We start from the raw sequence: 26457 nt of genomic DNA, 5'->3' as shown, positions 1-26457 counted from the left end.
GCCTTTAAGTCAGAACTACTTTTTACAGCTCCTGTATACTGTAGTACCGGCAGTGACCACACCGGTATATAAGCTGTGCGCATGCCTCTGTACCCCAGTCTAGAGATTACCCTCCTCCAGTAAAGACCTGTTATTTGTTAATGTACAGCATCCATGTAAGTATTTATCCACTGAACCACGGATCTAACATTCTTCAAGGTACATACACTACAATATGGAATATTTTTTTCACAGACTGTTCCTCTTACCACATATCCAGTCTCTGAACGTTGCCTACAACAAGATTTCTTTTATTCCCAATGACATTAGAAACCTAAGGTTAGTGATCAATAGTTGTTAAAGTTAACATAGCACCTTTTACCATCTTAGTATTTCCAGTGATACATCAATGCAGGTTAGCTTTCACTAAAGTATCTGATTCTGAATTATTTTAAAAACCATTAAATATTTAATTTACAATTTATATAAACGATTTGGACTTGGGAATCAGAAGTAAAATTTCAAAATTTGCGGATAACACCAAATTGGGGGGTATAGTTAATACTGAGGAAGACTGTGACAAAATACAAGAAGACATTAATAAATTTGCAGAATGGGTGTGTAAATGACAAATTAATTTCAATATAGATAAGTGTGAGGTGGTGCATTTTGGTACGAGGAATAAGGAGGCCACATACTCCTTGCAAAATTAGGCCGGAATTTTTACCGTGGAGTCGGGTTGGGTGCGCGCAGGCCACGTAGCAGGTCGGGAACACGAAGTTCTGCTCAGCGCGTTCTTCAGGGCGACTTTAACTTAATGGCCCCACATAAAGTAGTCATGCATGTTTCCCAGCCCGTTTAAATGGAGCGGGTCTGATGACATCATCGATGACTCGTTTCCAGTGCCGATATTTAAAGCAACCTTATACTCAACTCATTTGTAGGTTGCTAGAGGAGTGTGGGAGCTGAAATACAAAGGGCTGAGTACTGTTGTAAACCAGCATGGATAGTCAAAGGCAAAGGGCTGCACCCCTGCATACTCTAGTGGAGGCAGTCAGAGCACACAGGGAAGACCTGTCCCCTGCTGATAGGTGAAGGAGACCTCCAAAAGACACCAAAAGAGCCTGGTTGGATATAGCAGAGGTCAGCAGCAGGGATGTGGTGAGTAGGACCTGGATCCAGTGCAGGAAACCATTCAATGATCTCATGAGGTCAGGAAAGGTGAGTGCAATGCCACACTCGCCTTCATCCTGATGTGCCTGTCACCTCATTCTCATCACTCTGCCTTCCCAAGGCTACTCCTGCACATCATTCCTCACACCAACATACCTTGCATATCCACCCATCCCTCTCTATGTACATACTCACATCCCCATCTGACTAACCACCCCTGACACTCACCCTCATCCTAATGCAATCATAGCAACTAACACCACAGAAGGAGGCTACTTGGCATTGGCACCCCACTCCCTCATAGTCACCCTCTACAGATGTAACTCATCCATTCCTTACACTCATCCCATCACTCTCACTCAAACTTCTCTTCTTTCCCTCCTTGCAGGAAAAAAGAGCCCAGAACACGTGGGAGAGATAGAGAACCGGAGGTGGCCCTCCAGTCTTCACCCAACTAACACCTGCAGAGGAGGGGGCTCTGGAGATATTAGGAGTTGGAGAGATGCTGACGGTGGGAGACGGAGGGAGGGGAACTTCCCAGCAACCTGGTGACAGAATCACATCTCATACAGTTACATGGCATACAGCAGTCACTCATATGGTGACTGATGTCAGCAACCAGTGAAATGCCATCATGTGCATAATGGTAACGTTACCCATTCTTATTATAACACTTCTAATTCATCTCTTTACTCTCCCACAGGTCCATCAAGTGCCCCACTCACTGTCCAGCCGGGGGAAGAAGACAACTCCTCAGAGGAATCTTCAGCCTCTGAGAGTGCAGCATCAGCACACCCAGCACCAGCGCAGATACGCACACCTCGGTGGGTCCTGTGTGCCATAGAGTAGAGTTGTCACCTGGTGTCTTACAATTAACAAGTGAGCAAGAGCAGATGGTGTTGACAGGGTCAGCAATGGAGACTCCACACTGGAGGGTACAGGACACTCCAAGCTCTACTGAGCTGCATGCAGATGCTGAGCCTCGGAGCCATCGAGAAAGAGGGTGATTTTGGAGGGACAACAATTGCATGAGGCTCTGGCATCTTTTGCAGCTGTGATGTCCGCAAATGTGCAGAGAATGGAGGAGTCCATCTCCGCCATGAGCACCACCTTCTCTTCTTCTTCTTAGGCAGTCCCTCGGAACCGAGGATGACTTGCTTCCACATTAAAAATGAGTTCGCAGGTGACTGATTAGTCCAATGCAGGACCTACAGTCTCTGTCACAGGTGGGGCAGATGGTGGTTGAAGGGGCGGGTGGGTGGTGTGCTTGGGTTGACATGCGCTCCTTGCGCTGCCTGCGCTTGGCTTCCGCTTGCTCCCGGTGAAGAGACTCGAGGTGTTTGGCACCTTCCTGGATGCTTCTCCTCCACTTTGTGCGGTCTTGGGCCAGGGATTCCCAGGTGTCGGTGGGGATGTTACACTTTTTCAAGGAGGCTTTGAGGGTGTCCTTGAAGCGATTCCTCTGCCCACCTGGGGCTCTCTTGCCGTGCCGGAGCTCCGAGTAGAGCGCTTGTTTTGGGAGTCTCGTATCGGGCATGCAGACAATGTGACCCGTCCATCGGAGCTGATTGAGCGTGGTCAAAGCTTCGATGCTGGGGATGTTGGCCTGAGCAAGAACACTGACATTGGTGCGCCTATCCTGCTAATGGATTTGCAGGATCTTGCGGAGGCAGCGTTGGTGGTACCTCTCCAGCGTTTTGAGGTGCCTGCTGTACATGGTCCATGTCTCTGAGGCATACAGCAGGGCGGGTATCACTGCTGCCCTGTAGACCATGAGCTTAGTGCCGGGTTTGAGGTCCTGGTCTTCAAACACTCTCTTCCTCAGGCGACCGAAGGCTGCACTGGCACACTGAAGGCAGTGTTGGACTTCGTCGTCGACGTCTGCCCTTGTTGACAGTAGGCTCCCGAGGTATGGAAAGTGGTCCACGTTGTCCAAGGCCTTGTCGTGGATTTTTATAATTGGGGGGCAGCACTGTGTGGCGGGGGCAGGTTGGTAGAGGACCTTTGTCTTACGGATGTTTAGTGTATGGCCCATGCTCTCGTACACTTCAGTGAAGGTGTTTACGATGGTTTAGAGTTCGACCTCCGAGTAAGCACAGACACAAGCATTGTCTGCATACTGTAATTCGACGACAGAGGATGGGACGACCTTGGAACTGGACTGGAGGCGACAGAGGTTGAGCAGTTTCTCGTTTGTTCTGTAAATTAGCTCCACTCCAGCGGGGAGCTTACTGAGGGTGAGATGGAGCATTGCAGCAAAGAAGATTGAGAAGAGCGTTGGTGCAATGACACAGCCTTGCTTGACCCCGGTTCATACGTGAATTGGGTCTGTGGTGGAACCGTTGGTCAGGATCACGGCTTGCATGTCGTCGTGAAGCAGGCGGAGGATAGTGACAAACTTTTGAGGGCAACCGAATTTGAGGAGGACACTCCATAATCCCTCACGGTTGACAGTGTCGAAGGCCTTTGTGAGATCAAAGAAGGCCATGTTCAGTGGTTGGTGCTGTTCCCTGCATTTCTCTTGTAATTGACCTTACAATGAGCACCACCATGTCGCAGGTGATGGCGAGGCCATCACAGGCTCCAAATCCCAGAGGATGTCCGCCAAACGTGTCCAACGAGTTGCAGCAAGGAAGTGAGCAGCCTGCCTCTACCTCTGCTGAAGCCACAGTGGATGCACCTTGTAGAAGCACTCGGAAAATAAAAACAACACAAAAGTAGATGCACATGGATGTATGAATAAATGTTAGCGTTAAGTCTCAATTATTTTGATGGCACACGTAAATCTATTTCTTTGCACCACTTTCCGGTCTTGTCTGTTTTTGCCTGCTACCTGGGAAGTGGCTTTGTCACTTGGAGTGAATGGTGAGACATTACTTAACCTCGAGCACTGGGGTTTGGGTGAGAGGAATTGCTTGGTCATTGTAGGAATGCTTCATGGTGTTGTTGGGGGGGGGGGCGGATGGCGTGGGACTTAGTACAGCATGTGGCAGCCACATGGCTGCATTGAGGCAAGTTAAGTAAATCTGGCCATGATGAGGGCATCCCGGGCCACCCGAGCAGCAATGTGCGCTGCTGCTGGTGCCATCTCCACCTCAGGTTCCTCCTCCTGCTCCTCCTCATCTTCCACCTGCTCCTCCTCCTCCTCTGAAGGGGCTGTGCACTCTGTACATTGCTCCTCCAGCAGCTCCAATCCTCGCTGCTGTGCTATGTTGTGTAACGCACAGCAAACAACGATGACCCTGGCTGGTGCGTACTGAAGGACTCCTCCAAATCTGTCAAGACATCTAAAGCACAGCTTCAGCATGCCTATTGCTTGCTCTATGACACGTCTGGTGGAAATGTGGCACTCATTATAATGCTCCTCGGCCTCAGTACTTGGCATCCTCAAGGGTGTCATGAGCCACATCTTCAGTGGATAGCCCTTGTCTCCAAGCAGCCAGCTAGTAAGTCTGTTTGAAGATACAAAGAGCTGAGGGAGGGTGGACTGGCGCAGCACGAAAGAGTCATGACAGCCTCCAGGGAATCTGCCACACACATGCATAATCATCTTTTTATGGTTGCAAACGAGCTGCACATTGAGGGACTGGAAGCCCTTGTGGTTCACAAACACTCCTGGGTGATGATGGGGTGCCTTCATGGCCACATGCATGCATGCAATGATGCCCTGCATTTGTGGGAAGACAGCCAGAGCTGCAAAGCCGAGCACCTGCTCAGTAACGCTGGCCTCATCAGTGGCAAAGTTGATATAATTGGTGACTTGTAAAACATGGCATCGGTCACCTGGGTGATGCATCTGTGGGCGGCCGACTGCAAGATCCCACAAATGTCTGCTGCAGGTCCCTGGAAGGAGCCTGAGGCGAAGACGTTGAGGGTGGTGGTGACTTTGACAGCCACTAGTAAGGAGTGTCCACCAGGACCTCTGGGCAGCAGGTCTTCTTCTAGCAAGCTACAAATGTCTGCGACGACCTGGTGTGATAGCCTGAGCCTCCTGAAGCATTGCGGCTCAGTCATGTTGAGGAAGCTCATCCTCTGCCTGTATACCCTGTGTTTGGGGGTATCGCCTCTAGCACGCTGCAGCCCTGCGGTGTCCCCCCTCTCTCCTGTAGAGCATCAGGTCGTTGAGGAAAAGGCTGCTGTTGTGGTTGCTGCTGCTGCTGCTGGTGCGCCTGGTTTTGGTGGTGGGGCTCCGATTCTGAGGACCAAGGTGAGACAGTGTAAGCGGCACCCGTGCTGATGTAGTAGATGGCAGGTAAAGTGGCGATCAGAGGGCCAAACCCTCAGTGTTGTGATTCTGAGTAGCAATGTTGTGAGAGTGGCTTAGGAGTTTTCAGAAATGACCAGCAATCTGCTGACACACAAATCTGCGGACAAAATGGAGTGAGCAAGAGCCTTTCCATGAGGCAAGTAATGAGTTGTAAATTTGGAGTATTTATGTGCTTTTCCCAGCTCGCAATGAATGGAGTTGCCAGTGGCCACTGAGCTTCCACCTCCCCTTCACAGGCGAGGTACCCGAGCTGCGTGAATCCCGTGCTCCTGCAGTAAAAGTCAAAATCTGGTGTTAAAAACCCTCTTAACGGTATTGCAACAAGCATTTAATGACTTCAATGAGGTCGCTCACCTCTGCCGATCTGGTCTGCGTCACGCCTTCAAAACTGCCAGAGTTAAATGCACGAGGCGGCAGGATGACGGCGGGTTTCCGACACGCTCACAATTTCTGGGATTTTTACTGCCGACTTGCCCCCAAACCAGCATGCTTGGCAATGGGAAAATTCCGGCCTAAGAGTTTATATGGGGTAGAGGAACAAAGGGATCTGGAGTACACATTCACAAATCATTAAAAGTAGCAACACAGGTTAACAAGACCATGAAAAAGACAAACAAAGCACTGGGGTTCATTTCTAGAGGAATAGAATTGAAAACACAATTTATGTTAAACTTATATAAGAACCTTGGTTCGACTACACTTAGAGCACTGTGCATAGTTTTGGTCTTCATGTTACAAAAAGGATATAGCGGCATTAGAGAAGGTGCAAAAGAGATTTAGAAGGATAATACCAGAACTGAAAGACTATATAACTATCAGGAAAGACTGAACAGGCTGGAGCACTTTTCTCTAGAAAAGAGATGGGTGACCTGATAGAGGTGTTTAAAATTATGAAGGGGTTTAATAGGGTAGATGTAGAGAAGATGGGCTGGATTTTCATTCAGGAGTCAGGTAGGAGGCGGGACTACAACTTTCGGGGTTGTAGTCCCGCCTCCATCGAGATGTGACCAATCCACGCGATTTTAACTTGATTGACCTTGTTGAGCCTGCCCAGCTGGCTCAGCAGGCCAACTAAGGGTCACCCGGCAACAGGTGACGTCACAGACTGAAATTTCATCTGTCAAGAGGTTTTGACAGATGAAATATCAGCATTTCACAGCTGTTTGAAGCTGTCAAACACTGACAGTCTTACTTCTAACCTGAGTCCTTCTCCACAGACTCAGTTAGAAATCTCTCCTGCACAGAAAGCTGAAGGCTGTCACTTTTGACAGTTCGCAGCCATTCTGCTTTCTGTGCCGGTGAGATGAGGGACTCCCGAGACCTAAAGGAAAGAAGGCTGAAAAGGTAAGAAAAGGTAATTTAAACTTCTTTAAACACTTAAAACACACCAAACACAATTACCTTTGCACTCATGCACACATCACTCACCTGAACACCGACATCTCGACCCCTCCAAGTCCTTCAACCCGACGGCCCACCTCGCAAACTTGGTGTTGTTTGGAGCCGTCGGGAATCCCACATTTCACCATTAAAAATAGGGATTAGGCTAAAAACTGCCTGTTAACTACCTGTTAACAGACAGTTAATTGGAACTAATCCCTTCCCGCCTCGGGTAGGCGGGTCCCAGTGCGGGGCGAGTACCCGCCTCCTTTGAAACTGGCATGGAGGCGGGTTGGGTGCGGGATGGGGTCGGGACCCCTGATTTCGGGATTTTAACCCCCCCACGCCTCCAATCCCGCCTCCACAGCCCAATGAAAATTCTGCCCGATGTTTCCACTTGTGGGGGAGTGCAAAACTATGGGTCTTAAATATAAGATAGTCACTAAAATATCCAATAAGGAATTCAGGAGAAACTTCTTTACCCGGAGAGTGGTTAAAATGTGGAACTTGCTACCACATCATAGAATCATAAAATAGTACAGCACAAAGGAGGCCATTCAACCCATTGTGCCGGTGCCAGTGCTGGCTCTTTGGTAGAGCTATCCAATTCATCCCACTCCCCTGCTCTTTTCCCATAGCCTATAATTTTTTTCCCTTCAAGTATTTATCCAATTCTCTTTTGAATGTTACTATTGAATCTGCTTCCACCACCCTTTCAAAACCACAATAACTCACTGTGTAAAAAAATGTTTCCTCATGTCGCCTCTGCTTCTTTTGCTAATCATCTTAAATCTGTGTCCCCTGGTCACTGACCTTTCTGCCACTGGAAACAATTTATCCTTATTTACTTTATCAAAACCATTCATCATTTTGAACACCACTATCATATCTCCTCTTAACCTCTGCTGTAAAGAGAACAACCCCAGCTTCTCCAGTCTCTCCACATAACTGAAATCACTCATCCCTGGCACCATTCTAGTGAATCTCTTCTGCACCCGCTCTAAGACCTTGACATCCTTCTTAAGGTGTGGAGCCCAAAATTGAGCACAGTACTCCAACTGAAGCCTAAGCAGTATTTTAGAATGGTTTAGCATAACTTCCTTGCTTTTATACTCTATTCTTCTATTAATAAAACCAAGGATCCCATATGCTTTTTTAACAGCCTTTGTAACTAGCCCTGCCACCTTCAAAGATTTGTGTACATATACACCCCAGGTCTCTCTGTTCCTGCAACCTCTTTAAAAATGTACCATTTAGTTAATATTGCCTCTCCTCATTCTTCCAACCAAAATGTAGCACTTCATACTTCTCTGCGTTAAATGCCAAATGCCACGTGTCACCAATCTGTTTATGTCCTCCTGAAGTCTGTTACTATCCTCATTGTTCACTACATTTCCAACTTTGTATCATCTGCAAACTTTGAAATTATGCCCTGTATACTCAAGTCCAGGTCATTAATATATATCAAAAATTGCAGTGGTCCTAATACCGATCCCTGGGGAACACCACTGTATACCTCCCTCCAGTCTGAAAAACAACCGTTCACCACTACTTTCTGCTTTTATCCCTCTCCCCTTTTTTAAACAAGGATGTAACATTTGCAATCCTCCAGTCCTCTAGCACCACTCCTATATCCAAGGAGGATTGAAAGATTGTGGCCAGAGCCTCCGCAATTTCCACCCTTACATCTCTCAATAACCTAGGATGCATCCTATTTGGACCGGGTGACTTTTCTACTTTGAGGACTGCCAACCGTTTATAAGTACCTCCTCTTTATCTATTTTTATCCTATTCCATATCGTTACTGCCTCCTTTACTGCTACATTGGCAGCATTCTCTTCTCTGGTGAAGACAGATGCAAAGTACTCATTTAGAACCTCAGCCATGCCCTCTGCCTCCAGAAGAAGATTTTTTTGATTCCTAATTGGCCCCACCCTTCCTTTGACTAACCTTTTACTATTCATGTGTTTATAAAATGACTTTTGGGTTCCCTTTTATGTAAGCCTCTAATCTATTCTCATACACTCTCCTTGCCCCTCTTATTTCCTTTTTTAGTTCTCCTCTGTATTTTCTGCATTCAGCTTGGTTCTTTACTGTATTATGAACCTTACAATCATCATAAGCCTCCTTTTTCTATCTCATTTTAATCTCTATGGCCTAGAAATTCAGTATAGCCACGTTTGGGGCGCTACAGCATGGCGTTTGCTAACTTTTGCGCCCGGCGCAACTTAGCACCACCTTCGCCGATATTCAGTTGCATCGCCCCAAGAGGTTGCTGCTGCGCTAAAGCAGGCGATGCACGACTATCATTAGGCGCTAAGCCGGCGATCCGGGGCGCAAACACCGAAGGCGGGCGCAGCGCAGGTGCGGTGAGTTGCTCATTGAGGGCAGACAGTCAGGCGCCGGTCAGCACTTAAAGGGGGAGGGTGGAATTGCTTGGCTGCCACGCCCTGCACACTGCAGCCCTAAGGCAAGGCCTGAACACTGCTTCTGGAACAGCTCCACACCCAGGAGAATGGAGAAGGCCAGGGAGAGAGCGCAGCGCTTCGGCGAGGGTGACCTGAGGCTGCTGGTTGGCACAGTGGACCGCATGCGCCAAATCCTCTTCCCTGAGGGTGGCAGGAGGCCGCTGCCCGCCGAATATCGGAAAGCATGGAGGGATGTGGCAAACAGGGTCACGTCCAACAGCGTGGTTGGCAGGACACCAACCCAGTGCCGGAAAAAATTCAACAACCTCACTCGGGTTGTCAGGGTGAGTACCCTTTCCAGTATCCTCCTCATCCCTGCATGTGCACCTCACTTTATGGCCAAACGGGTCTGAAAGCCCCAATGGCCAGCCCTCATCCAGCAGCTATGGGACTGTCATGAAAAGCACTTGCGCATTCAGGACTTTAGACACTGTCAGGGCTATTCGACCATGAGACTAGGGACCCGGGAAACTAGGGACCCGGGTTCAAATCCGGCCTCGGGTGACTGTCTGTGTGGAGTTTGCACATTCTCCCTGTGTTTGCGTGGGTTTTCTCTGGGTGCTCCGGTTTCCTCCCACAGTCCAAAGATGTGCGGGTTAGGTTGATTGGCCATGATAAAAATTGGCCCTTAGTGTTAGGGGGGATTAAATATGTGGGGTTACGGGGTTACGGGGATAGGGCTTGGGTGGGATGGCTGTCGGTGTAGGGACCGGGTGTTAGGGTTTGGATGATCAGCCATGATCTCGTTGAATGGCAGAGCAGGCTCGAAGGGCCGAATGACCTACTCCTGCTCCTAGTTTCTATGTTTCTATGTTTCTATGGGAGGCAGTGCGGGCAAGATCAGGGCTTGACACTGTCAGGGCTAATCGAACATGGGAGGCAGTGCGGGCAAGATCATGGCTTGACACTGTACTTAGAGGCTGTCCTTTCTCTTGCAGGCCAAGCTGGTGCATAACAGAAGACAGCAGCGACAGACTGGGGGAGGCCGTCCTAACCTGAAACAGCTGAATGACCTCGAGCAGCGAGTGGAGCGGATCATGGCAGGCCGGCTGAGTGGCCCCGTCGCCACTGGAGATGCTGACCCTGCTCTGGGCACCAATGGTAAGGTCATCACCTTTTTGACCTCTCCCTTTCCACTTGCGCCTCACACCAGCATCCTTTGCCACTATCGAACCAATGCAGTGCACAGCAGCACTCATGCCTCCCTCGCTGCCGCCCTGTCCTCACTCTAAAGCAACTCTTGTGCCTCCCTGCTTTCAGATGGTGACTCGCCAGGTGAGGAGGCGGCCCCTCAAGCTGGCACTGTGTCCGAGTCAGACATAGAGGAGGAGGAAGTGGAAGCCAGCCCATCAGGGACACCCTCAGCCGAGGCAGCCCATGGCCATGATGGTGACACGTCTTCCCTGGAGGGGAGCAGGGGGGAAGGGTCGGAGGATAGTGAAGCTCCGGACACCAGCGGGCTGCAGCAACGCGGGAGGGGTGGGGAAGCTCGGCGGCCTTCTCCCCTGAGGGTGAGTGCGGCCTCCAGTCCTGCTACGGTGAGCGCAGAGGAGGTACGGCTCCTAGCGGAAATGGGCGCCCAGGCTGAGCGCAGGCACACTGAGCTCATGGCTGCAGTGGCAAGGATGCCTGACTCCATAGAGTCACTGGCAAGAAGTGTGCAGGAATTCGGGGCAGCACAGGCCAGGAGTCTGCAACAGTTCAGTGCAGCACAGGCCAGGAGTCTGCAACAAGTCAGTGCAGCACAGGCCAGGAGTCTGCAGGACGTCGCGGCAGCACAGGCTAGGAGTCAGCAGGCCTTCGCTGCTTCACAGGCGGCTTCTAGCCAAGTGCTCAGTCGTGCCGTGCATTCACTGGCTGCTGTCATGCTGACACAGACCAGGGCCACACGGGCACTAACTGCTGCCACACTCGCTGGATCAGCCAGGTATGCCGGGGCACTCGCCGTGCCGCAGCAGCCCAGCAGTCTTTGCCTCAGCAGATTGCTGCGCATGCTGCAGTGCTGGCCCGTGCGCGTGCCAATGTATCAGCCGACCAGGGAGTGCCTGTGATCTGTCAGGTTGGCAGCATTCTTGCAGCCAACACTGTCACTCCTCCATTGCAGCTGCCACCAGCTGTTGGACAGACTGCTGCCGCCCAAGCAGAGTTGGAGCAGTCAGCAGCCGGCCCCTCCAGGCCCAGAGCTGGTCCAGGCCGACCCCCAAGGGCATCTGCCGTCTCACCATCTGACCCTCAGCAGCCTTCCCCCAGCCTTGCTGCAGCCACAGGGGTCCCATTGAGGAGGAGCTGCAGGGCAGGTAGGGGCCAGTCACGGAAGCGAAACGGATCACCCTCGCAGGGGAAAAAGTAGAAGGTGTGGCCAAATGTTTTGTTTTATATATAAAGGCCGAGACTGGTGTATTTGTTTCATATTTAAAGGCCGAGACTGGTGTATTTGTTTCATATATAAAGGCCGAGACTGCTGTATTTGTTTCATATTTAAAGGCCGAGACTGGTATATTTGTTTTACTTATAAAGGCCGAGACTGGTGTATTTGTGTTTTTGAGGGGGGGTTCTCTCCATTAGTTTGTCATGTGGGAAGGGCACAGAGGTATCACAGTAAAAAAAATTCTTAAATCGCACTGTCCATGCTTTCTTTTGGAAGTCCTGGTTGCCCTGCTCGGCTGAGGGCTTGTGGAGCGGCTACATTCATCTTCTGCCATTGGCACAAGCCATTCCCTGAGAGGGGGCCTAGAACCGACTTGCAATAAGCCGCCCTTGCACTTTCTGCCTCCCTCCTGTGCTGGTCCTCCTCCTCCTCCTCCTCCTCCTCTGGTGGTCCTCCAATGTCTGCTGGCAGTGGCTGAGTCCTGCGGATAGCCAGGTTGTGCAGCATGCAGCACACGACAACGAAATGGGAGACTCGCTCAGGCGAGTACTGTAGGGCTCCCCCGGAACGATCCAGACAGCGGAACCGTTGCTTCAGCACGCCGATTGTTTGCTCAATGATGTTCCTGGTTGCTTGATGGCTGTCATTGTATCCCTCTTCAGCAGGGGTGCTGGGCGCACGGAGCGGGGTCATCAGCCAGGTGCACAAAGGATAGCCTTTGTCCCCGAGAAGCCATCCTCGTGGGTAAGGCTGGGCCTCGAACATGTCTGCCACAGAAGTCTGGCGCAGTATGAAGGCATCATGGCTGCTGCCTGGAAAGCAGGCATTGACAGCTAGGATGAGCTGCCTGTGGTCACACACCAACTGCACGTTGAGCGAATGGTAGCCCTTCCGGTTGCGGTAATCCTCGGCATTCTCTAGAGGTGCCCGCAAAGCCACATGCGTGCAATCAATGGCGCCCTGCACCATGGGGAAGCCCGCTAATGCTGCAAAGCCCATTGCATACTCTTGCTGCTTGTCAATGGTCATGGGGAAGGAGATGAACTGACGTCTCCTTCTGAAAAGAGCATTGGTCACCTGGCGGATGCAGCAATGTACCGCAAACTGGGAGATGTTGGAAATGTCCCCAGTAGCAGATTGGAAGGAGCCGGTGGCATAGAAGTTGAGAGCCACCGTCACCTTCACTGCCACCGACAGAGACGTCCTGCTCCTCAGCTGTGGCTGCAGATCTCCGCGAAGCAGGTGGCAGATCTCAGTGACCACCGCCCTTCTGAATCGCAGCCTCCGAATACACTGCTCCTCAGACATGTTCAGATATGAGAACTGCTGGCGGTATACCCTGGGTGGGTAAGGCCTCCTTTGCCGACGCCTGTTGGCCCTTCTCCGTCTGGCCATGACTGGCACTCTCTCATGGCGTCTCTGAGCCCTTTGAATGCAATGGAGAAGCCCAACGTTTCCACCCATTGCAGCCCCCATTATATGTTTCCAATCAATGCTATGACACTGAAGTTAAAGACAAGTGCAAAGCTGTGGCCTAAAGCCACAAGTACCTGTGCGAGTGTTGAGTTCAGTTGTTTGCGCCAGCCGCTTAGCACCCCACTTCTCCTCCTCCTAAGGCACTAGCGGCTGGCGCAAACAACTGAATTTCTAGGCCTATATCTTTAGTTATCCAGGGAACTCCAGCTTTGGATGCCCTTCCATTCCCCCTCATGGGAATGTGTCTGCTCTGTACCCAAACCGTCTTCTCTTTGAAAGCCTCCCATTGTTCAATTACTGCTTTGCCTACCAATTTTTGATTCCAATCCACCTGGTCCAGATCCCTTTTCAACTTGCTGAAGTTAGTTCTCCAGTTAAGTAATTTTATGCTTGATTGTACCTTGTCCTTTTCCATAACTATTCTAAACCTGATGATATTATGATCACTATTCCCCAAATGCTCTCCTACTGGAACATGCCTTAATACATACAATAAATAGGAATGAGAACATAGAATGTTGCAGGATCAGTTCGACAGGTTGACAGGTAATCTTGCAGACCGTTACGGTTACTGTAACAAATTGTCTTCTCCCAAGATCTGTGCGAGTATTAGGACTGTAAACGACACTGGCCTGCTTCAGGTGGATCTTAATGTGTTGGGAGATTGGGCTCAAGACTGGCAATGATGTATAATTTGGATAAGTGTAGTGTTATGCATGTGGGCAGAGCAAATGTTCAACATTCATACAGGGAAAAGCATTGAAGAAGGTGGAGATAGAAAGATTTGGGCATTCTAGTGCATACATCTTTAAAGGTACATGAGCAATGCCGTGAAGTGATAGCTAGAGCAAATAGGGTGTTGGGGTGTATCTACAGGACAATTGAGTACAAGATGAGGCATACTATTTTGTCCTTGTACAAGACCTTAGTCAGGTTGCACTTGGAATACTGTGTCCAGTTTTGGTGTCCTCACATGGTGGATGATATTGAGGCTTTGGAAAGGGTGCAGAGGAGGGCCACTAGACTAATTCCCAGTTTAAAGCATCTTGGTTAACAAGATAGGCTAAAAGAGTTGGGACTCTACACTTTAGAGAAGTGTAGACTTAGAGATGATCTGATTGAGGTTTATAAGATAATAAAGGGAATAGATAGTGTTCCAGTTGACAGTTTGTTTCAATTAAATAGGTTAGGGAGGACTGGGGTCACAAATTTAAGTTGTATAAGATCTAGTTTAGATGTCCGGAGGTGGTTCATTTCCCAGAGAATAGTGGACATCTGGGACAGGCTGCCGTCTCATGCGGTGGATGCTGATTCGCTGAATTCCTTCAAGTGAGAGCCGGATCTGTTTCTAGCTGGGGCGGAGATCACCTCTTACAGAAGGTAGGTACTGCAGGGAATTCAAGGCCAGAGTGATCTCCTGGACTAATTTTGATCGTCCAGATAGGTCGGAAAAGAATTTCCCAGATTTTTTTCCCCAAACTGGCCTGGGTTTTTAATCTTTTTTTTGCTTCTCCCAGGAGATCACATGGTTTCGGGTGGGGTGGAGTGTATATATTGTGATATACACAAGATATCGCAATTGTGTGGGACAGGCTCGATGGACCAGAGGGTCTTTACCTGTCCATCGATGTTCATATGTTCCACTTGCCCCTCTTCATTCCCCAGAACTAGATCCAGCACTAATTCCTTCCTCATTGGGCTGGAAACACACTGATCAAGAAAGTTCCCTTGTACACATTTCAGGAATTCCTTCCCATATTTTCTCTTTACTATCCCAGGCTCTGTTAAGATAATTGGAGTCCCCCATTATCACTACTCTGTAATTCTTGCACCTTTCTGTAATTTGCCTGCCAATTTGCTCCTCTTTCTCTTTCCCACTATTTGGTGGCCTATAATATACACCCAGCAGCATAATAGCTCCTCTATTGTTCCTTAATTCTAATCAAATAGACTCTGTATTTGACCCCTCAACTACATCATTCTTCTCCAGTGATATAATAGTTTCTTTGATCAATACTGCCACCTCCTCCTTTATTTCCTTCCCTATCCTGAATACCTTGCAGCCAGGAATATTAAGTTCCCAGTCCTCCCCTTCTTGAGCCAGTTCACTGTTTTTGCCACTATATCATAGTCCCATGTGGTGACTTGTGCCTGCAGCTCACCAACCTTATTTACCATGCGATGTGCATTTGCGTACATGCACTCTAAACCCATCTTAGACTGCCTCGCATGGATTAGTTGAGGCGAATAGCATAGATGCATTTAAGGGGAAGCTGGATAAATACATAAGGGAGAAAGAAATAGGAGGATATGCTGATTGGGTGAGATGAAGAAGGGTGGGAGGAGGCTCATGTAAGAACATAAGAAATAAGAGCAGGAGTAGGCCATTGGGCCCCTCGAGCCTGCTCTGCCATTCAATAAGATCATGGCTGATCATCGACTTCAACTCCACTTTTCCACCCGATCTCCATATCCCTTGATTCCCCTAGAGTCCAAAAATCTATCGATCTCAGCCTTGAATATACTCAAAGACTCAGCATGCGCAGCCCTCTAGGGCAGAGAATTCCAAAGATTCACAAGCCTCTGATTGAAGAAGTTCCTCCTCATCTCAGTCTTAAATGGCCTACCCCTTATCCTGAGACTATGCCAAATGGCCTACCCCTTATCCTGAGACTATGCCAAATAGCCTACCCCTTATCCTGAGACTATGCCAAATGGCCTACCCCTTATCCTGAGACTATGCCAAATGGCCTACCCCTTATCCTGAGACTATGCCCCCTAGTTCTAGACACTCCAGCCAGGGGAAACAACCTCTCAGCATCTACCCTGTCAATCCCCTTCAGAATCTTGTATGTTTCAATGAGATCACCTCTCATTCTTCTAAACTCCAGAGAGTATAGGCCCATTCTACACAATCTCTCATCATAGGACAGCCCTCTCATCCCAGGAATCAATCTAGTGAACCTTCGTTGCACCGCCTCCAAGCCAAGTATATCATGTAGGAGCATAAACACCGGTATAGACCAATTGATCCGAATAGTCTGCTTCTGTGCTGTAAATTCTATGTAATTTCTGGGATATAATGGTGATGAGAAGCTATTTTTTCTGTGGCATGATAAAGATATAGTGACTTAAAGTAAAATCAGCATCTAAGCAATCAAATGTCACTGTGTAGTAGTGATCACGTATTTTCAACATATGACTGATTCATTTTTCATGTGTTTTTATAAGTTAATTACACTTCAGGTTATTTCTTTGAAAGCAGTGGATTTATACATCTGTTACTGGTTCCATATACTGTATTAATTTTAATTGGTAACTTTTACATTGACCTAATCAAGAAGATAGAGTATTAATTTCATTAATTATGGCTTTCATATTTTTGATGAAACTTCTGTTATCCAGTGCACTTCAGTTTTTAAACGTTGAAGGAAATGAGCTGATTTCATTGCCATGTGGCCTTCTCCAACTCCAGCTAAAGCATGTACGCGTGGGTAATAATTACATGCATCCTTTGTTTTGGGAAGAAAACACTCGGAACCAACCACAACATCTGACTGATCTAGCTGCTCTTACTTTCTCCAAGAACCACTTAGGTCAGCGGTACACAAATATTCCTAAGGAGGTGCAACATATACTGAACAAGTAAGTAGCTCACTTTACATTAGACTGAGATAATGGGCTCAATTTCTCTTGCATTCTACAGTTCCTAGGATTATAGGATCATAGAAACTTACATCGTGCCTGTGCTGGCTCTTTGTAAGAGCAGTCATACTTAGTCCCACATCCCCGCTTTTTGTCCGTAACCCTGTAAGTTCCTCATCCTCAAGTACCTATCCAACTCCCTTTTAAAATTATTGATGGAATCAGCTTCCACCACCTTTTCAGGTAGAGCGTTCCAGATCCTGACAACTCTCTGAGTGAAAAAAATTCTTCCTCATCTCCCCTCTAAATTTTTTCCAATGATTTTGAATCTATAACCTCTAGTTATTGATCCACTCGTCAGAGGGAATATTTTTTCCCTATTTACTCCATCAGAACCTCTCATCATCTTGAAAACCTCTTAGCCTTCTCTGTTCCAAGAAGAACTCTCCTAACTTTTCCAACCTCCCCTCATAATTGAAGTCCCTCATCCCTGGTAACGTCCTGGTAAACCTCCTCTGTACCCTTTCTAAGAACTTTACAACTTTCCTGAAGTGTGGTGCCCAGAATTGTCCACAATACCCCAGCTGGGGCTGAACCAGTGTTTTATAAAGTTCTAGCATGATCTCTTTGCTTTTACGTTCTAGTCCTCTATTTATAAACCCAAGTAACCCATATGCTTTTTTAACCACCTTATGCCCTGCCCACCTTTAAGGATTTGTGTATATGGACAGCAAGGTCTCTGCATATTACACTTTTCAAAATCGTGCCATTTCTAGTCTTTCCATATTATTCCTCCCAAAGTGCATCACTTCACACTTCTCCGCATTGAACTCTATCTGCCATGCTTCTGCCCATTTCACCATCCTGCCTATATCATCCTGAAGCCTATAACTATTCTTATCATGATCTACTATGTTGCCAAGTTTCGTATCATCTGCAAACTTTATAATGCTGCTCCCTACACCTGAGTCTAGGTCGTTTATAAAAATTGCAAAGAGTAATGGACCCAAGTCTGACCCTTGGGGAACACCACTGTAAACCACCTCCCAGTCTGAAAAACATCCATCCACCACCACCCTTTGCTTCCTGTCACTGAGCCCATTTTGTATCCATACTGCCACTTTCCCCTTAATTCCATAGGCTTCCATCTTCTTAATAAGCCTCCTGTGTGGCACTTTGTCAAATGCCTTCTGAAAGTCCATATATACAACATCTACCTTGATCAACCTTTTCTGTTACCTCATCAAAGAATTCAATCAAGTTAGTCAGACACAATTTACCTTTAACAAATCCATGCTGGCTCTCCTTGATTAACCCATGCCTTTCCAAATGAAAGTTCATTTTGTCGCTGATAATGGTTTCCAATAACTTCCCCACCACCGATGTTACCTGACTGGCCTATAGTTTCCTGGTTTATCCCTCACCCCTTTCTTGAATAGTGGTATAACATTAGCAGCCCTCCAGTCTTCCGGCACTACTCCTGTATCCAATGAGGATTGAAAGATTGTGACCAATGCCTCTGCTATTTCTACCTTTGCTTCTTTCAGCAACCTAGGATGCATTCCATCTGGACCAAGTGACTTGCCAACTTTCAGTAATGCTAATAGGCCCAACTTTTTCCCTAGCAAACCACTTACACTTTATATGTTTATAAAATGTTTTAGGGTTCAATCTAATGTTGCCTGCGAATCTTTTCTTGTAACCTCTCTTTGCCTCCCGTATTAAAACCTCTCCACCTCTCTATCTCTCTTTCCTCCTTTAAGATGCTCCTTAAAACCTACCTCTTTGACCAAGCTTTTGGTCATCTGCCCTATTTTCTCCTTATGTGGCTTGGTGTCAAATTGTTTGTCTTATAATACCCCTATGAAGCACCTTGGGGCGTTTTACTACGTTAAAGGCGCTATATAAGTACAGGTTGTTGTTGTTGTATTAACTTTCACCGCTGGCTGTCCCTGCTAATATGACTTCCACTTAGTGGAGGCAGGAATGCCGGAAGAATGGTTCGCTCTGCTCCTAGCCAGGCAGAGTATTACATGAGCCCCATCCTACCATATCTTCCCCTATGTAGGTAACACAACATCAGGTTCCCCCAGGTTTGAGTTGTTTTGGAGAAGCGTCAGCTTTCTGAAGCGGTGGTCAGCTTTTGCTCATTTCTAGATTTCAGCATTCCAATTGTTTGTAAATTTTTCACATTTGACAACAAATAAATCTGTGGAAAGCCCAAGTATAGAGCTCTTCCCCTTTGTTGAGGCAGTGTAGTGGAAGTTACTCTGTTATCTCTGCTGTTCCTGACCTGGGTGCTTGATGCTGACTCTGGATGTAAAACATGGGAAAATTTCTGGTCTGTAGTGCAGACATCCCTTTCCTTGAGCACCAAGTTCATCAAAAAGTCATAAGCACCAAAAATAATAGCAGCATGTGATAATATTTTGCTCTCATTGAACTGGATATTGTATCAGTCTCTTTTGTAATCCTTGGGATAAATTATTGGAACTGTTTTCTTTGATTAAAATATTTGTACTGTTGAGATACCGCGGCAAACGTGGGAGTCGAGACCAGAGTTGATGGAACACAACTGCTTTAATTTACATCATGGCAAAACAAGGGAAGTTAAAAAGCCCGCGCAACCACTTAAATACTCCCCAGACAGGAAGTGCTCCCGGCAGCCTGTCCCTGCGGGAAACAAGTTGCCGGAAGAAAGGGCCCACGGCTGGGGGCGGCTGCTGCCGGCAGTGCGACTGCGTAAACTGTCCGTGCCGCCGTGAGCGGATTATGTCCAATGGTGGTATGTCGCCACAGAGCTCCCCCCAGAATCCGCTTAGGAGGAGTGGACAAGTCGTGACGGTGATCTAATGGTTCTGCCGGAGCGGCTTTGAGTGGCCGCCGGTCTAGTTGGTGGGGCCGGGCGGTTCACCGCCGGCTGTGCTGGCTTGCTGGCGGGACGGCCTCTAGTTGGAGGTCGGGCCACGGGGACCTGTTCCCCTGGTTCTGTGTGTGCTGGTTTGAATCGGTCGATGGAGACCGTTTCGACCCTGTCGCCAAGTCGCAGCTTGAAGACCTTGTCCCTGGTTTGTAGTACCTCGTACGGTCCGTCATACGGGGGTCGCAGGGGTCCACGGTGTGCGTCGTGTCGCACGAAGACGAAGCGTGCCTGCTGTAAGTTTGGCGGGACGTGAGGTGCATGTTCGCCGTGTCGGTTAACCGGAAGTGGGGCGAACTGTTGAGCGGAAGAGAAAAAGTTGAGCCGCTGCTGTTCGGCCGACCAAGGCGTGGTAGCCTCCGGGAGGAATTCGCCTGGTACGCGCAGCGGTTGTCTGTAGACTAACTCCGCTGCTGAGGACTGGAGGTCTTCCTTGACCGCGGTGCGTAGGCCTAGTAGCACCCACGGTAGGCGGTCAGTCCAGGTACTGTCCTGCAGGCTGGCGCGGAGTGAGGCCTTGAGTGACCTGTGGAAGCGTTCACACAGCCCGCTGGCCTGCGGGTGGTACGCCGTGGTTCGGTGGAGCGTCACCCCGAGGTTGCGTGCTGTGGCCGTCCAGAGTTCGGAGGTGAACTGGGCGCCTCTGTCGGAGGTTATGTCGGCCGGTACGCCGAACCTCGCGACCCAGGTGTTAACGAACGCCCTGGCGATGTCGGCTGTGGTGGTGGAGGTCAGCGGCACTGCCTCAGGCCAGCATGTGTAGCGGTCGACCATCGTGAGGAGATAAATTTGGCCTTGCGATGGCGGCAGAGGACTGATGATGTCGACGTGTACGTGGTCGAAGCAGCGGCTGGGTTCCTCGAAGTCTCCCAGGGGTGCTTTTCTGTGCCGCTGCACCTTAGCCCATTGGCAGGCGAGGCAGGAGTTGGCCCAAGTCCGAACATCTTTGCTGAGGCCGCGCCAGACGAAGCGCTGGGAGAGGAGTTTGACGGATGTGCAGGAACCCGGATGGAAGAGCCCGTGGAGCGCGTCGAAGATGCGGCGGCGCCAGGTTGCAGGGACAACCGGCCTGGGTTGGCCGAGTGAGACGTCGCAAGTGACTGCCGTGGCTTCGGGCCCGTGCGCGACCTTGGCTAGGCGTAGCCCTGGCAGGCTGGTAGCCGCCGAGAGGAGGTCTGGGTCCGTGAGCTGGGCCGCTGCTAGTTGTGCGTAGTCGACCGCTAGGTGATTCGCGCAGATGGCGGGACGGGAAAGGCAGTCGGCGACAACGTTGTCTCTACCGGAGACGTGCTGGATGTCCGTAGTAAACTCGGACACAGCCGCGAGCTGGCGTTGCTGCCTAGCGGACCAGGGGTCGGTGTTCTTGGCCATCGCGTATGTGAGCGGCTTGTGGTCCACGTACGCGGTAAAGGGGTGGTCCTCCAGGAGGAACCTGAAATGGCGGACCGACAGGTGGAGCGCTAGGAGCTTGCGGTCGAAAGTAGAGTATTTGACCTCCGGGGGGCGCAGTTGGCGGCTGTAGAAGGCAAGTGGCTGCCACGCGCCATTGACCCACTGCTCGAACATGGCTCCGACCGCATGGTCGGAGGCATCGGTGGTGAGCGCGACCCGGGCATCGGCCCTCGGGTGCGCGAGCAGGGTGGCGTCGGCGAGCGCGTTTTTGGTGGCGTCGAAGGCGGCTGACATGTCAGCGGTCCAGGCTACGGCCACCTTGCCGGATTTACCTCGGAGGGAGTCGTATAGGGGCTTCATGAGGGCTGCAGCTCTGGGGATGAACCTGTTGTAGAAGTTCACCATCCCGAGGAACTCCTGGAGGCCCTTGATGGTTTTGGGGCGGGGGAATTGCTGGACGGCCTGCACCTTGTTGGACAGGGGGATGGCCCCAGCAGGGGTGATGTGGTGGCCGAGAAAGTCGATCTCGGCTAGGCCGAGCTGGCACTTCGCCGGGCTGAGGATGAGCCCGTGTTGGGCTAGGCGCCCAAACAGGATGCGAAGGTGTTCGAGGTGTTCCTGTTTGGAGGAGCTGGCCACGAGAATGTCGTCTAAATAGACGAATAGGAAGTTCAGGTCCCGGAGGACTGAGTCCATAAGGCGCTGGAAAGCCTGGACTGCATTCTTGAGGCCGAAAGGCATCCTCAGGAACTCGAACAGGCCAAATGGGGTGATGACGGCCGTTTTGGGGATGTCCGCGGGATGTACGGGGACTTGGTGGTAACCGTGCACCAGGTCGACCTTGGAGAAGATGGTTCGTCCGGCCAGTCGGGCCGAGAAGTCCTGGATGTGCGGCACCGGGTATCGGTCGGGGGTGGTGGCGTCGTTGAGGCGGCGGTAGTCCCCGCAGGGGTGCCAGCCTCCGCCGGGCTTGGAGGCAATGTGGAGGGGCGAGGCCCAAGGGCTGCTGGAGTGGCGGATGATGCCGAGTTGCTCCATGGTGGTGAACTCGGCCCGCGCGATTTCCAGCTTGGCCGGGTCAAGTCTGCGGGTGTGGGCAGAGACCAGGGGGCCGGTGGTGGGGATATAGTGCTCCACACCGTGTTTGGCGGCTTTGGCCGAAAAGGTCGGGTTAGTGAGGGCGGGAAACTCGGCTAGTAGTGCCGAGTAGTCGTCCGTGGCTCTGGCGAGGCAGTAGGTCGTCAGGCCGGCCGAACGGGCTGGGGTGAATGTGCCAGGGATGGGGGCCATAATGTTGATGTCGACGAGGCGGTGCTTCGGAATGTCGACAAGGAGGCCATGGGCGCATAGGAAGTCGGCGCCGATGAGTGGGCAGAGGACCTTGGCTGTGAGGAACTCCCAGCGGTAGCCTGCGAGGTCGAGCGTGACCATGCGGGTGCCGTATGTGCGGATGTCAGAGCCATTGGCTGCGGCCAGCGTGATACCTCGTGCGCCGCGTTGGATTTCAAGGGCGGAGGCGGGGGTGATGCTGTGCTGGGCTCCTGTGTCGCACAGAAATCGGCGGTTGGTGCTGTCGTCGGTGACGTACAGTAGGGGCCCCTTTTGCCCCGCGGCCATCGTGGGGGCCGGTGCGGGGGGGGGGGGTTTGAAAGTGCACGGCGGCGTGCAGCGTTGGGCCCTAGTGCCAAAACGGGTGTGGTAGTAGCAGTGACCCGGAGTGGAAGGGCGGTCGGGCCTAGTGGGCCGGGGGGACCGCATGGTCGTTGCCGTGAGGTCGGGTGCGACGTCGCGGGCGGTCTGCGCGGAGAGCAGCCGGTCGGCCTTTTCGGCTATCTCGTTCAGGTCCATAGAGCCAGACTCCACAATGAGCGGGCGGATGCTGGCGGGGAGCTGCCGAATGAAAAGCGTGCGAAAGAGGGTGCCGGTTTTTTTGTCGTCCGAGAGGGACAGCATGTGGGAAAGCAGGTCTGATGGTGAAGCGTCACCAAGGCCTGGGAGGTCAAGGAGTTGGCAGTTGCGCTGGTAGGAGGACGCCTGAAATTTTTTAAGGAGCGCGGCCTTCAGATGTTCGTACTTGCCTTCCTCTGGTGGATCCTTCAGCGCTGCCCAAACCTTAGAGACTGTGGCACAGGTGAGAGAGGCGATGAGGTAGTCGTACTTCGTGGCGTCGACTGTAATGCTTCTCAGCCGGAATCTGGACTCGGCTTGAACGAACCAGGCCTCAGCCAGGTTCTCCCAAAAGTCCGGTAGTTTAACCGTGACTGCATTTGTATCCGCCATGCTAGCTTAGGATTCGTCCTGAGCGTCGGGGTCACCAGTGTTGAGATACCGCGGCAAACATGGGAGTCGCGACCAGAGTTGATGGAACACAACTGCTTTAATTTACATCATGGCAAAACAAGTGAAGTTAAAAAGCCCGCGCAACCACTTAAATACTCCCCAGACAGGAAGTGCTCCCGGCAGCCTGTCCCTGCGGGAAACAAGTTGCCGGAGGAAAGGGCCCACGGCTGGGGGCGGCTGCTGCCGGCAGTGCGCCTGCGTAAACTGTCCGTGCCGCCGTGAGTGGATTATGTCCAATGGTGGCGTGTCGCCACAGTACAACAGTTTATAAATGGTGAAAATTGGAAGTGTATAGTTGTGGAGAAGATCAGTCAAATTTCTATTTGAATCAATTCCAGTATGCTGTTCACCTTTGTTTCTCAATCAACTAGCTGGCTGTTTGACAAAAATGCGGAAAGGATTAACACGAAAAGGTTGATGGAAAGAATGCACTTAAAATAAAACAGTGCACTGCAATATGTCCAGCGTGGTTGCAGAATTATGTACCTAACTCTAGTGAATAAAGGAACACCGCCTCCATAAAAAAAGTTTGGTGGAAAAATCTTACTGAGAGAAAACTGAGGAACAATTCTCCATCATTTTTCATGACAGTGCCCTACACAAGTGAATGCAAAACCCACATCTTTGCACCAAATTACATTTGCATTTCATTTTATTCTAATTTTTTAATTTTTTATTTTGTGCGTTAGTGCTACTATGTGTGACTGCTGCAAAGAACCGCTGTATGGTCCAGGACTTCGTCTGATCCAGCCACGTAAGACGATCTTTAATACTGAAAGCCTCCCATTCCTGTTTCATGCCTGTTCACCATCTTGCTATAAATGGTTTATGTCCAAGACTCACTGAACACATCTATAGTCACTAAGCTTTGTCCTACTGAAAAAGGAAGTTAATGAGGACCAAGTGTTGCTGTATAGCATGTTTCATCTAATATGTCAGCCTTTATGAAAAGATAACCCTGGTAAGCACTTATGATTTCAACTATTGAAAACGTTGTTTAGTGTTTGTACTTTAACCAGTCATTAAAACATTTCCTGTGCACATTTGTTACTAAATTAATTCAATAATATATGTAATTATTTAAATGCAGAAACACGCCATTTAAAAGTGATTTGAATTGCTGTCAAGTCATCCGGAACGGTAACATAGTGGTTATGTTGCTGGACTAGTAATCCAGAGACCTGGACTAATGATCCGGAGACATGAGTTAAAATCCCACCACAGCAGCTGGGGAATTTAATTTCAGTTAGTAAAAGAAATCTGGAGTATCAGTAATGGTGACTATAATACTACTGGTAAAAACCCATCTGGTTCACTAATGTCCTTTAGGGGAGGAAATCTGCCATCCTTACCTGGTCTGGCCTATATGTGACTCCAGACCCACAGCAACGTGGTTGACTCTTAACTGCCCTCTGAAATAGCCTAGCGAGCCACTCAACAAATAATTTTTTTAAAAGTTATTGTATGTCCCTACTTCTGACCTTTATGATGGAGGGAAGGTGAAGCAGCTAAAGATGGCTGGGCCTAGGACACTGCCCTGAGGAACTCCTGCAGTGATGTCCTGGGGCTGAGATGATTGGGCTCCAACAACCAGAACCATCTTCCTTTGTGCTAGGTATGACTCAAGCCAGTGGAGTGTTTTCCCCTTGATTCCCATTGACTTCAATTTTACTAGGGCTCTTTGATGGCACATTCGGTCAAGTGCTGTCTTGATGTCAAGGGCAGTCACTCGCACATCACATCTGGAATTCAGCTCTTTTGCCCATGTTTGAACCAAGGCTGTAATGAGGTCTAGAGCCGAGTGGTCTTGGCAGATCCCAAACTGAGCATCGGTGGTGAGCAGGTTACTGGTGAGTGCCACTTGATAGTACTGTCAACGACCCCTTGCTGATGATTGAGAGTAGACTGATGGGGTAGTAATTGGCTGGATTGGATTTGTCCTACTTTTTATGTACAGGACATATCTGGGCAATTTTCCACTTTGTCGGGCAGATGCCAGTGTTTTAGGTGTACTGGCACAGCTTGGCTAGAAGCACGGCTAGTTCTGGAGTACAAGTCTTCAGCACGACAGCCAGGATGTTGTCGGGGCCCATAGCCTTTGCTGTATTCAGTGCGCTCAGCCGTTTCTTGATATCGCGTGGAGTGAATTGGCTGGAGACTGGCTTCTGTGATGGTGGGGACCTCAAGAGGAGGCCAAGATGGATCATTCACTTGGCACTTCTGGGTGAAGATGGTTGCAAACACTTCAGCCTTGTCTTTTGCACTCATGTGCTGGAATGAAGGTTTCTAACAGAAGACATTTAAAGTTACATATTTCACCACATGATTAACCTTACCTCTGAAATTGTTTTGTGTCCTTTACTAACATTTTTGCTCAGAGGTCTGAGCTTCACGTGAAAGCCTGGGGTTGGAGTTGATATTCTTTCCAGAGCTATCAAGCTATCAGCTAAAGGCAATTAATGACATTTGTGCCTCCAATTTCCAGGCAGTCGCAGTCTGATGGTGCAGTGTATAGAGAACCTCCCAGCAAATTATTTCAAAACAAACTCAAGCATGAATTTTAAGAGCTTTTTGTGGTAAAGTTTGAGGAAAAACTATTTACAAGTGCTTATTTTGTTACTTCAGAGAGGCTGTTGAGAACAAATAGACAGACAGAAGGTGATGATTAGCACCCCTGTACTTCTGTTTTTACTGAGAATTCAAAAACAAACATTGTTCACTTTTTCTTAGTGCCAAATTCAAAGTGTATCTTCCCTCAGGCTATAATAGTATTTATGAGGTTTGTTTTTCCAAATGAATTGAACACAAGCTGGAAGATAAATTTTAGATTTTTTTTTAGATAGTATTCCTGTAAAACTTTATCAAGTGTTTCTTTACTTCAGCGAGAGGTTGGCTCAGAGACACAGAGGGGTGATTATAGTATGTATGCTTTATTTTGTTTATAATGAGAATTTGAAAAAGTGTGATTTTGTTATCTAGAAAGATTTATATAGTGGTGCTAACTATTTATCCAGCTGGAGTGGGTAGAGGAAATACATTTTTTATTTTC

The 26457-nt window shown here is 49.4% G+C and overlaps 1 protein-coding gene across 1 annotated transcript in view; it reads left to right on the top strand.

The window, feature by feature from the left end:
• Nucleotides 1-24447, top strand: part of lrrc63 (leucine rich repeat containing 63) — a 168462-nt gene extending 144015 nt beyond the window's left edge. The window contains exons 11-13 of the mRNA XM_086007389.1: nucleotides 235-318; nucleotides 16517-16756; nucleotides 24098-24447. Coding sequence (XP_085863515.1) covers nucleotides 235-318; nucleotides 16517-16756; nucleotides 24098-24254 — 481 coding nt within the window. The 3' untranslated portion in view covers nucleotides 24255-24447. The remainder of the gene's footprint in view (nucleotides 1-234; nucleotides 319-16516; nucleotides 16757-24097) is intronic.
• The last annotated feature ends 2010 nt before the right edge of the window (nucleotides 24448-26457 follow it).

The sequence above is a fragment of the Somniosus microcephalus genome, chromosome 14 (genome assembly GCF_052327205.1).
Source record: "Somniosus microcephalus isolate GS21.2 chromosome 14, FLI_Smic_1.0, whole genome shotgun sequence".
In the NCBI taxonomy this organism is placed as follows: Eukaryota; Metazoa; Chordata; class Chondrichthyes; order Squaliformes; family Somniosidae; genus Somniosus; species Somniosus microcephalus.
Note: the sequence above shows the minus strand (reverse complement) of the source record. Positions and strands in the feature narration are given on the sequence as shown.